Consider the following 12,221-nt stretch of genomic DNA (forward strand, 5'->3'; position numbering starts at 1 on the left):
TCATCCACCTGGAAGGTACGGTTAACTGGCTTTTTCTACTTGGTCTGGGGAAGGGTTAGTGTTTCCATACGTGATGAGCTCACTGTTAACTGAATTCCTCGGAAATAGTTTTTTAAAACTATTTATAGGAGCTAAAGCAATCCATTCACAAGCATCACACTGGTTACAGACAGAACTACCCCAAGAGAAACAATCTGCAATGAGTAACTTTAATGAAGTGCATGACTAACTTAAAAATTATGAATTGGTGGAAGTTCTGAAGTAGGAGAGGCACCGTCCTGGCCACACAGCAGGCTTGCCTTCTGAGGAAGTAAGAATCAGAGTTTGAGAGAATCTTTTCTTTTTCTTTTTTTCCTGGTAGTTAAGCTCCTATATTCTATTATCGAGGATTATATAATAGCAGATTTGAAAAGCCAAGAACTTCCCAAAGGTTTTTTTTCCCTAAAATGATCTATACTCGCCCCATTTCTATCCTTCCTTCAACCAAATAATTACAGTACTGATATAATTATAAGTAAAATTTAACTCTGCTAGATCGCAATCTTACAGTATACAGTAATTATATTTTGGGGAAACATACAATTTGACGTTCAGGACTACTGATCCTGTGAATTAATGATTTTACAGGATCATTTTTACTGCAGTCAATACTACAGGAGAAAAGATTGGGGGATAATGACATTTAATACCATGCAGATTGACGTAATTTTTAAAAATTTTTATTCATTTTTCAGAGAGAGGAGAGAGAGAGAGAGTGTGAGTGGGGGAGGGGCAGAGAGAGGGAGGGAGACACAGAATCCAAAGCAATCTGTCAGCACAGAGCCCCATGTGGGACTTGAACTCATGTACCATGAGATCATGACCTGAGCCAAAGTCAGACGCTTAACTGACTGAGACATCCAGGCACCCAGCTTGATATAATTTTTTTTAAATCCATAAACCTAAGGTCGAAGATATATTTCTAATGTTTAGCAAAGATCAAATAGGTAAAGTTAGAGAAATAATCATCTCTACTAAAAACAACTTCCCCATGGGTACCTGGGTGGCTCAGTCAGTTACTCATTTGACTCCTGGTTTCGTCTCAGGTCATGATCTCACAGTTGTGGGACTGGGCCCAACATCATCACAGTTGTGGGACTGGGCCCAACATCGGGTCCTGTGCTGACAGCGCAGAGCCGGTTTGGAATTCTTTTGCTCCCACCGCTCCCTCCTGCAGCTCGCACATGCGCTTTCTCTCTCATTCTCTCTCTCTCTCAAAATAAATAAATAAATAAACAAAAAATTTTAAACAAACAAACAAACAAAAATACAATTTCCTCAGTGTCCAAGTCTGGGATGTGTTTAGTTCCTCGTTATATGATCCTACGTGCATACCAGGAAATACCAATTGGGTTTTAATTTCTTTTACTATTTACTTGGGAGAAAAGTTTGAATTTTAATAATTATATCATAAAACCATGACTGTGTATTCCTATTTGAAGTCAGGCTCTGTAACATATGCTTTGTATTTAAACATATGCTCTGTGTTTAAAAGCAAGGGAAGTAGGAGAAATCAGCAGCAACGTTCCCTCAGATAAGCCTCCCTCACAGGAGGGCAGATTCACTAGGGGGCTCTGCTACTCAGAGCGGGGTGCAAAATGGTGGCACGGCTTCTCCCAGGGGGGCCCCCTGGGAGTGGACGCGCCCCAGCCCTGGTCCAGTCACTGTAAGTCAATATGGCAGTGTGTCCATTAAGCTCTCTCAAGTCTAAGGAACCCAGGAGAGTCCCTGCACACATGACACCCAGGCCTTGATCCAGGCCAGCCCCATGTGGAGCAAAGGTCAGGGCAGAGCTGGGTGCCTCTGGCATCCCTTGTATTATGGGATGGCAGCAGATGCCCTGCTGTAGCTGACACGCAGTTCAGTCCCAGCAGCCAGAGGGTCAAGAGGGAATCCATTGCACTACCTCACAGGCAGAATGCGTGTTAAAAAACGTGCCCATCTCCATTGGGTCACATTTCCTAGAGTGGTTTTTGGGGAGCATCATCCCCATTCCAAACACAAAACATGTGAGAATAAAGTTTTATGAATAAAAGCATACAGTATCCAATTTCTCTCTAAATACTACTGAACAAATATCACAGACGGCACCACAAGGCAGACCATCTGATGAGGCTGCACAGAGCGCAGGCTGGGCTACGGGCTGCAGACTGAGAGGAAGATAAGTACTTGTCTTATTTTCTTAAAATAAGATAAGTGTAAATGTAGCACTTACACTTGTGTGAAAAAAAGTAAGTGCCATGTAACACACTAAAAATGGAATAATAAGCGCACATAATATTAACATTTCCTTAGGGAGGACTGAAACAGTAAATCTGGAGCACGGGATAATTTATAAAAATTAAGGCTCTGAAACAACTGTTATCTAGGTTTTTAAAACCTGAAAGGAAAAAGTCTATAGAAAAGAAGTCATTTGTTTCTGTATCAAAATTAGTTTAGCCCCCAGGGCACCAGTGGGTGGGGAACCAACTCTTGATTTGGGCTCAGGTCATGATCTCTTCATCTGTGAGATCGAGCTCCATGTTGGGCTTTGCATGGACAGCATGGAGCCTGCTCGGGATTCTCTCTCTTCCTCTCCCTCTCTCTGCCTCTCTCCAGCTTGCGTGTGCACTCATGCACACACGCACTCTCTCATTCAAAATAAATAAACTTAAAAAGTAAATAAATAAAAGCAGCTTGGATATTTAAAAATTAGTTTATCTTCAGAAGACAGAGCCAGATAATGTAAAAGTCAATCTTCCTTTTGCTTTAAGCAAGAAAAAACCTACAGGTATCTAAATATGTATACAAATTCTCTTCTCTAATTTCTGCCAAGCACATATATTTCACATAATGTAAGTTTACAAAACAGATAAATGCTTAAAAATATCATTTAAGACATTATTTAAAACAAAGAAAGAAAACTTAAGGGGCACCTGGGTGACTCAATCAGTTAAGCATCCAACTTTGGCTCATGTTACGATCTTCACATTCATGGGTTCAAGCCCCACATCAAGCTCTGTGCTTCAGATGCTGTGTCTCCCTCTCTGCACCTCCCCTGCTCATGCACTGTCTCTCAAAAAATAAAACATTTAGAAAAATTTTTTTTAACTTTAAAAAAATCAAAAGCAAGCTCCCAGAGTATGTAAAATGCTATTCAATTTACGTATCTGCACCTTCAGGGTCATTTAGAAAAGGGCCCCTCAGTTAAATGCAAAACAAATCAAACTGGGAATCTGAGGTGTAGTGATACAACATGTGTGTAAGATACTTCTCGAGTTAATAAACGAATGAAGAAAGACAGCAGCTCTAAAACAAAAAGAGCCACCTCAGAAGATACTTGTAGACAATGCAGAGAAAATTCTTCCAGACTGAAAGAGCCTATGATGTTTCTTTATCTTCCCATCCAGTTGTTTACTCGTCTTAGTGTCCCACCCTGGATGGCTCTGCTCACAGGGATGCATCTGACAGTCTTCTGTACTCTCAAACACTTTTAAAGCCTTTTTTGAACAAGGGAGTACAAATCTGTCAATCCATCAATCGTTAATGATTAAGATGATCTTTTCCATTTTAACCCCCACTCTCAAGGACACCAAAGTCATGTCTGAGGTTAGCCACCAGCAGCGGTCCACAGGCTCGCTCTCCCTGTGCTGGGGTTACACTCCCTGCACCGCCACCTGCACAGTGGCCCTCTCATCTCCCTCTTGGCGTGCTAACACGGCCAGCCACGTCCGTCCTCCACTACACACATTACCGCCACATTAATCTCAGCTCCTCACATCGCCTACCTACTCAAGCCTTTAACAGCACCTCTCTCTCCAGGGAACGACGACACAATCCTTATCTCCAGACCGCTGCGTTCCAGACTCCTAAGTCCTGTCTTCCCCTTGATCTCCATACACGCCTCAAACACAACGAAACAAATTCGATGTCCACTGCATCCAACCTCCCTTAGAGCTGCTCTGCTTACAGTCCACCTTCTAGTGAATAACATCACTAAACAGACTGATCTTCATGCCCCCTAGGCATCTTATTTTGGCCATGACACCCTGAAACATCTATGTGACAATCACACCCTCCTCCCCAAATCAGGCGGTCTTCCATTTCCTCAAACTCCAAAGTCAGCCAGCCACTAAAGCCCGCTGCCTCAACCACTCGAACTCCTCCCATCTGGATCCTTCTGCCCATTCTCTCGTTTCTGTCTCCAAGGCTGCTCTTATAGTGTCCCTTCCCTTCTACTGAGCCACCCAACACATTTCTCAGCGTGTGACTCAGTCACCAATTCCTCCACAAAGCCCTCCTTGATTCTTCCATTTTATGACTATCGAATGGATCTTGTTTACTCAGTATAATGATGTAAAGTATCCCACTTCAATTTCTCACTATCTTTTCTCTAAAATAACTTGTAGAGGAAAACAATAAATACAGCCCCAAGTTATAAACCAGTTTACATTACTTCCAAGTGCTTTTAGCTAAACTTAAGGAGAAATTAAAAAAAAAATTTATGTATTTTTATTTTTGAGAGAGAGAGGCAGAGAGAGAGTGGGGGAGGGGCAGAGAGAGAGGGAGAACAGAATCTGAAGCAGGCTCCAGGCTCTGAGCTGTCAGCACATAGCCCGACGTGGGGTTGGGGCTCGAACCCACGGACTGTGAGATAATGACCTGAGCCGAAGTCAGATGCTTAATGGACTGAGCCACCCAGGAGCCCCTAAAGGAGAAATTTCTTAAAGCCCAAGTGTCTTCTTCCTTTTGCAAAATGTTTCGTTGTGCAGCTCCAAATAGGACTAAATTTCATATAATCTATACTATTCCAGTAATCCATAAAATGTGTGACGCAACAATACGTAAAAAGTATAATTAAGAACACACCTTATGCATCCCACACAGATCTCACTTCAACTAATCTCTGGCTGATGATAAATCTGTGAGGACTGGGCTGATCTCAGTTTTCTTTGGAATCTCCCAACAAGGTTATACCTCCTTGTGAAAAGGGCTGACTTCTCAGGCACGTGTATCTTTGTAGTCCTCCGTATACTTACCATGGAGCTACCTAATGAGTGAGTGAACTACAGAAAAAATTGACAAAGAGCTCTACTTGGGTAGAGCTTGGGTTTTGTCCAAAACAAAAGTCTTGAGTCTTCCTTAAATCTCCTGCTCCTAGTAAAAGGCACTGTACTCTGCTTGAAACCCCAAATCTAAGAGTACTTCTTGATTCCTCTTTCCCTCACCCCCTCGGCCTATCCATCAACAAATCTGGTTCCAAATTATATCTCAAATCCACCCATCCCTTTATCTCCGGCTCTCAAGTCTGAACCATCATTACCTCTACGCTGAATTACTAAAAGCTCTCCTTCCTACCTGTGACTGTTTCCACTCTTGCATCTTGCCGCCTCCCGCTCATCTCTGCTCCGGCAGATTCATTTTCTAATCCACCCAAGTCAAGCTGCGTTACATCCTGTTCACAGCCCTGTAACGCAGCTTCCCTCATTTCATAAGCCACTCAGCTGACCATAACTTACATCATGTGACGTGGCCTCCACTCTCTGGCCCTCCCCCACCACAGTCCAGTCTCATGGCCCTCTTGCCTTTTCAAAGTGCCGTTCTTTCAACACGCCAGCCTGGCTTCAAACTTTCACACTCGCACTTCCTTCTGAGTGGAATGCTCTCCTGTCAGGCCATCCTAAATCTGACGCCCTCTAACATTCAGGTTTCAAGGTGAAGGCTCTCCCTTCGTGGAAAACTTCCCTGACCTCCATATCTGAAAGCAATTTTCTCAGCAGATTAATCCTTGTGATTCCCGTATCATCCTAATTACTGTTTTTCATAGCTCCCGTCACGGTATGTGACACTCCCTGTTCATTTTTGCATTTTTATGTCCTCTCTCCCCTTCTGAATGTAAGCTGCAGGACAGCTGCACCGCCCTCTGGCCACTAGCACTGTACCCGGGACACAGCACTCAAATATCTGCTGGATGAATGAACATTCGAATGTTTCCCAGGGTGTTTCACATCCTTCCCTGAACTTGGTTTCAGACTTCAGACCACTTTTTGATTTCGTGACCACCCTAAATTACATTAATTTTTTAGAAGCTAAAAGCCACTGACCCCAACGTGGAGTTACATGCAAACTGTAAGGCCCACCTTCTCCTCTGAATCACGGAAATCTTCGGTACCCACTCTGTCATTTTCAGGCTCCCCCATTCTGCCTTGTAGCAGCTGCAGAGACGGACACTGTTCTCACTAGTTTCGTCCCCTCCTCTGATGGCACAACTTGACTTGCGCGAAGCTCAGTACAACACAGACCAAGCAAGGATAGACAGACAGTGGGGCATAAATTTATGAGACTTAAGATCAAGGTGTGATGACCTGCAGGTCATTTATTAGACTTCCTTCTCCTTGGAGAAGTACAGAGGATTCTGGCAAGCCCATCTGCACAGAGCCACGTCTGGCTGTTACCTAGTATCCTACTGCCTGTAAATTCATGACAAACCAATTTTACAGTGACTTGTTCATTTACTTTAGGAAAGAAAACATTTGGTAAAATCCAGGACCAACTCCTTCTCTTTTAAATTTTTTTAAATTAAAAAAATGTTTTTTAATGTTTATTTTTGAGAGCGAGCGAGCAAGCGAGCACATGAGTGGGGTAGGGAGAGAGAAAGGGGGAACAGAGGATCTGAAGCAGCCTCCGTGTGGACAGCCCAATGTGGGCCTCGAACTCACTATGAGATCATGACCTGAGCTGAATCGGATGCCTAACTGACGGAGCCACGCCTCTTTCCCTTTTAAATGAATTAAGCAATGCATAGGAACTCTTTTTAATACCCAGAAATTTCCAATATTCTTAATGAATCTATAAATATACTAAAATGACCTGCAATGACATCCACACATTTTTTTTTAATGCTGCTGTCATTATGTTTGGAACGCATGCTCAGAATTTACTCCCAAAGCACAGAAATGGAGACCCATGTTTTCTCATTACATCCTGGCCAGAATACTATTCCTTCGGCCCCACCCTGATCCTTGCACATGTAAACACTACAAAGTGCCCAGAAGAATGGGCTTAAAAAGAAGGCTTTAACCAGAACTAACTATTCATCTCCCCACAAGAGAACACCAAGAACCAAGTCTAATCTACCAGGTCACCCATCGTTACTGGATTCTTACCTTCTCTGGGCTCTGCAAAATCCTCCACACCCTACACAATCCTCCCTCCCAAATCCTTCTACTGTGCCTTCTAGAACCCCCGGTCATCATCGCAGTCCCCCCTGCCATCTTGACTGTCCCTTCACCTTTGTGTTTTAACTGAAACCTGGTAATCCCTGGCTACTCTGTCCCTTGACATCCTCTCGAGTAGGGATGGTTTCATCTCCCACACTCCACGAACCCGAGGGTGGGGCGGGTGTCCCCCATGTTCCCACTGCCACTTTCGGATCACTCATCCTTTTGCCCTTTAAAAAATAAAACCTCGTTCGTCTGAAGCACATGCGATGCGACTGCGCGCCGGCTGCATGGAGCTGTGTCTTCCCCGTTCGCCGCCTCTGTCCTTCCCGGGCCCGGGGGGCACGCTGATCACAGCAATACTCTCCAGCGTGATCCTCAAGCTCTGGGCCCCTCTCTCCATACCAGATGTACCAGGGGAACTCCTGACCCTGGTCAAACCCAGCTCCCTCCACCCCCACTGCACCTGCAGCGCGGCGGGAGGGGCCCACGACTATGCTGGCCTGGCGGGCTGCCCTAGCCTCACCGCTAGCCTCACGTTAGCCTTCCCTGGCTAATGCACCCGCCCCGCCCCGAGATGAGTTTCCGTTCTCCCTCCCTCTCCTCAGTATTTCACACCTCTTTTCCCACCTCAGAGTCAGCGGACGACCTTGCTGTACATACCGTCTCTGAGAAAATGAAACAATTTTGCTCCACTCTCCTCACTTTGTTCCTGCAATCACGCTCTTTCTCTCGTTAACTGCTTTCTGGCTTCTTACCAGATCGTTCTTATCATTCAAGCATGCTGTCATCTCTCTCATATGCTTAAAGCCCCTCTGGATTCCATGTCTCCCTAAAACAAATGGCCCATTCTCCAGTTCCACGTCGTCACAAACATCTCAGAAGTCTCCCCACCTCCATGACCTGGCAGGATCATTCTAGGGGCAATGCAGGCTGGGAAGCCTCGAATCATCCTTGTGCATTTTCATCCCTCCCCTACCTGTTAGCAGCTATGGTAGGTTCTTTGGGCAATACGGTGTGCATCCACTCCTTCCTTGCTGCTTCCCCACTAGCCCCCAGCCCAGTCTGTCGTGGCTCGGCATCTCAGTAACTGCATCGGCTCTCCAGCAAGCCTCCGCACTGCAGTATCTCCCCTGCTAACCCCACAATCCTAGTCTGCCCATCACTGACTTCGCCAGGCCTTGCTTCTCTCTCTGCTCATAAATGTGCAATGGTTTCTGATGGTTCCTATTACCAGGCCTAAGCTCCCTTTGCAAAGCTGCAGACGTTTCACCATCAGGTCCCAGGCCACCTCCCCATCTTTATTTCCTATAAATATAAAACCTCGCTCTCTTAGACCAGTGTCCCACGTGTCTTAAGTCCTGCAACCTCATTTCTAGATTTCATTCTTTTGTCCACATTGTTCTCCTTCCTAGAATCCATCACCATGCATATTCTAAATTGGTTGGACTCTACCTCCTCCACACCTTTCCCTGAAATTCAGGGTCACACTTCTCTGGTCCTCAATTCCTAGAAGTATTTCAAGTCATCACTGCCATTAACAACCTAACTGGATACAGTACTATACTATCAGTCACTCTTTCATATGCAATATAAACTTGAATATGCCTTTTTCTTTCAAACTTGTTTTTGAAAAAAGGGAACTCCCCTAATAGGGACTTCTTATAAGATCTTGACTATTACAGGGTGCTTTATTTTGAAACAAAACAATAGTACTCTTTGTAGAAGATACATTAACCTTAAATGAGCTCAACCCAAATCTACTTTTGGGTTAAATGGAGGCCATCTGACAGAATCTGTTAACCAAAAAAAAAAAGGGTAAAGAAATTTAATCAGCTACAGTAATTATTCCAGAGGGAACACTCTCAAAATTGAAAGTGCTGGATCTTGTAAACAGCCTATTTAGAATCACTTTCAAAATCAATGCCATTAATCGCCACACTGTAAAGATCATAAATATACACCTAATTAAAAATGCAACTGTCCCAGTCTTATGTGAAAAGACACAGAGTTTTGAACAAAACTTCTGTGCTAAGTTCAAAATCTGCTACAACGCAAGCAAGTTAGGTGCGAGGGAGGAGAGCATGCTGGAGGACAGGAGTTCCGGGACTCGGAGGGAGCCCAACCAAGGACAAGGACAGCGACGGGGATGCGTTTAAAACATCTGAGGAAAAACAGCTTTGTGACACATAAGAGTGACAAAAATAACCTAAATTGTTGTATTATTTTCTATAATGTGATTTTAAATATGTCTGACTAACCAAATTAATTCATTATTTAAATAGCTATTTGACCATGACAATCTAATAATATCCCTGAAAGTTTATATACACTAAAATAGGCAAAATACTTTTTTCTGGCAGACGGTGGGGTAGGACAGGGGTGAGCACAGAGCCACAAGACAGTGAAAACGAGGTAGGGAACATGCTGTCTAACGTGATGATGTACATGACAACACATGACGTGGTTAGTCCCGGGCTGGGTACCGACCAACTGCATGGAGCTCACTTTTCCAATTTTCATATTTAAGGGCTAGACTAAATGTTATCTATCTAAGACTCTGCAGCTCTAAACTTTTATTTCTATTGTTTCCAACTATCATCTCTTCTAATGATTCAGCAGTACCGGGAGATACAAAGAGAAATTTGTATTTCTGGTATTTTAGAGGCGATTATGAATTTCTTATTATCATTTAGCATGAGTTGGAAACCTAATACAATTCAAAAACTTCGGTCCTGCTGTCCTGCCCTCACGGGACCTCACAAATTCCTGGTATTCCAAACCACATGACCAAGTTCTCCATCTCAGAACGACATCATGTTAGAGATAACAGGCATGTTTAAGAACATCTCGTTCAGCTTTTTCTTTTTTTTCCTTTTCCCCCTCCAAAGGAACCTGGGGCTGGGAGAAAGTTCCATGCTGGTCTGGGGCAGAGCTGAATCCCAAGCCCAGATTTTACCCTTTGTTAATTGCAGTTGCAAGCCATGGCATCGAACTCTCTGGGCATGCCACTCATCATTACTGTAGTTAGGAATCAAACTTCCAACTCTCTAATCCTTTGTCTAGGTTTTATGCAGCAATGTACAAAAGTTATGGGCTGCATTAGTATCATTTTCTTGTTATTTATTTTTTAATTTTTTAATGTTTATTTTTGAGAGAGAGACAGAGACAGAGAGCACGAGCAGGGGAGGGGCAGAGAGAGAGCGAGCGAGCGAGACACAGAATCCAAAGCAGGATCCAGGATCTGAGCTGTCAGCATAGAGCCTGATGCAGGGCTTGAACTCAGAAGCTGTGAGATCATGACCTGAGCTGAAGTCAGAGGCCCAACTGACTGAGCCAGTCAGGCATCTGAGTTTTCTTGTTATTTTAATGTAATTTGTCTTCATTCCACAGGTGAAGCACCTAACAACCCATCCACACCTATGTTCAACCTGAGCATTCCACCATCACTGTGCAGCCCTCTGTCTCTGCTAATGAGATACATGTTCTTTCCAGAAGAGCCGCAGTTCCAATTAGCACTGTCCTCAAGGGGCACTGTGCTGTGGGGAATCAGGCGGAACGGACCTGGTGACAACAGATGCCCATCTTGAGCACACCGCTCAGGAAATCCTCCATTATGCAGAGGTGACTTAGGCAAGCTGGCACAAACTACCCTGGCCATTCAACCACAGCCCTGCCTGGTCCACAGCCTCCAGGAAACACAAACGCCCGGGCATGCACAACACACACATCATCGCATCAGTACCCAGTCAACTTGATGCGTTTTGTTCAGGATTATACAAGCTACCAATCTCTGTAAGTGTATCGCTGCCGCTCCAAGCTCAAACACGCCACCGCTCAGAGTCACACAGTGCTAAGCCGCAAGGTTGTGAAAATCAGTACTCACCTTCAATCCTCTTCAAAGCTGAAAGGCACATATCCTTCCTCGGAAATTCAAAGGGATTGTTGCAGGTCCGAATGGTGTCACATTCACACTTCCCATTGATTATATTGCAGCCAGAGACGAGGTTTTCATTGCAGGGTTCAAAACCAAGCAGTTGATCATCAGCCCAGTTCTCGTCTGCAAAACAATTAACAACCACATAACAGTCGCTTGCAGTTTTGTTCAAAGGCCTGTTGGAGAGCAAAAATTAGCCAAGATGTCAAGATTAACACCTGATATTGACACCTCAATTTATCAAAGGCGATTTGGCTGTAATTGGACACACACATGAAACCCAATCTCCTAATAAGTGAGAAAAAGGAAATATAACCACACGTGTAGACATTAAGTGACAAATGTTTTGTATCAAAAACTACCACTTTCTTAGTGTTATTTTTTTAATGTTTATTTATTTTTGAGAAAGAGATACAGAGACAGAGTGCCGAGGGAGGTCGGGGGGACACAGAATCTGAAGCAGGCTCCAGGCTCTGAGCTGTCCACACGAAGCCTGACATGGGGCTCGAACCAGTGAACTGCGAGATCATGACCTGAGCCGAAATTGAACACTCAACTGACTGAGCCACCCAGGTGCCCTAATTATGTGTTATTTTAAACAAAGATTCCTGGATTTTCCCACTTTCAATAAAATTACAAGAGTCACATCTGTCAATCTAAAAATGATTAAAAACTACCCACAATTTTTTTTACTCCATCTGGTAGAGACTAGCTGTAGGTTTAAAACAGCTCAGCAACTTAACACATCAAGACAGCTAATAAAGAACGGAGACACCACCAAAAGGATCAAGAATGGATACAATGGTGGAGATTTCTCTAATGCATTTCAGTTCAGATGCTAACGTCCACCACTGCCCAAAACCAAAGCCAGAAAGGGTCACAAAACTGAGGGCTACGTTGAGTGAGGGGCTGAGGCAGGCCTACTTGGAGGCTAAGATCAAATCAGTATCCTGGTCCTGGATGGAGTGAAGTATAAGAAACAAAGTAGATCTCGGGCCTCCTTGTGCGGCATCCAGCTCAGACAAACGAAGCAAGCATGAAAGAAC

General features: G+C 44.1%; 1 protein-coding gene across 1 annotated transcript in view; it reads right to left on the reverse strand.

The window, feature by feature from the left end:
* CRIM1 (cysteine rich transmembrane BMP regulator 1) overlaps positions 1 to 12,221 on the reverse strand; it is a 186,356-nt gene that overhangs the window by 135,095 nt on the left and 39,040 nt on the right. The window contains exon 2 of the mRNA XM_029937961.1: positions 11,125 to 11,298. Within this exon, the coding sequence (XP_029793821.1) occupies positions 11,125 to 11,298 (174 nt within the window). The remainder of the gene's footprint in view (positions 1 to 11,124; positions 11,299 to 12,221) is intronic.

This window comes from Suricata suricatta, chromosome 4 (genome assembly GCF_006229205.1).
Source record: "Suricata suricatta isolate VVHF042 chromosome 4, meerkat_22Aug2017_6uvM2_HiC, whole genome shotgun sequence".
Taxonomy (NCBI): domain Eukaryota; kingdom Metazoa; phylum Chordata; class Mammalia; order Carnivora; family Herpestidae; genus Suricata; species Suricata suricatta.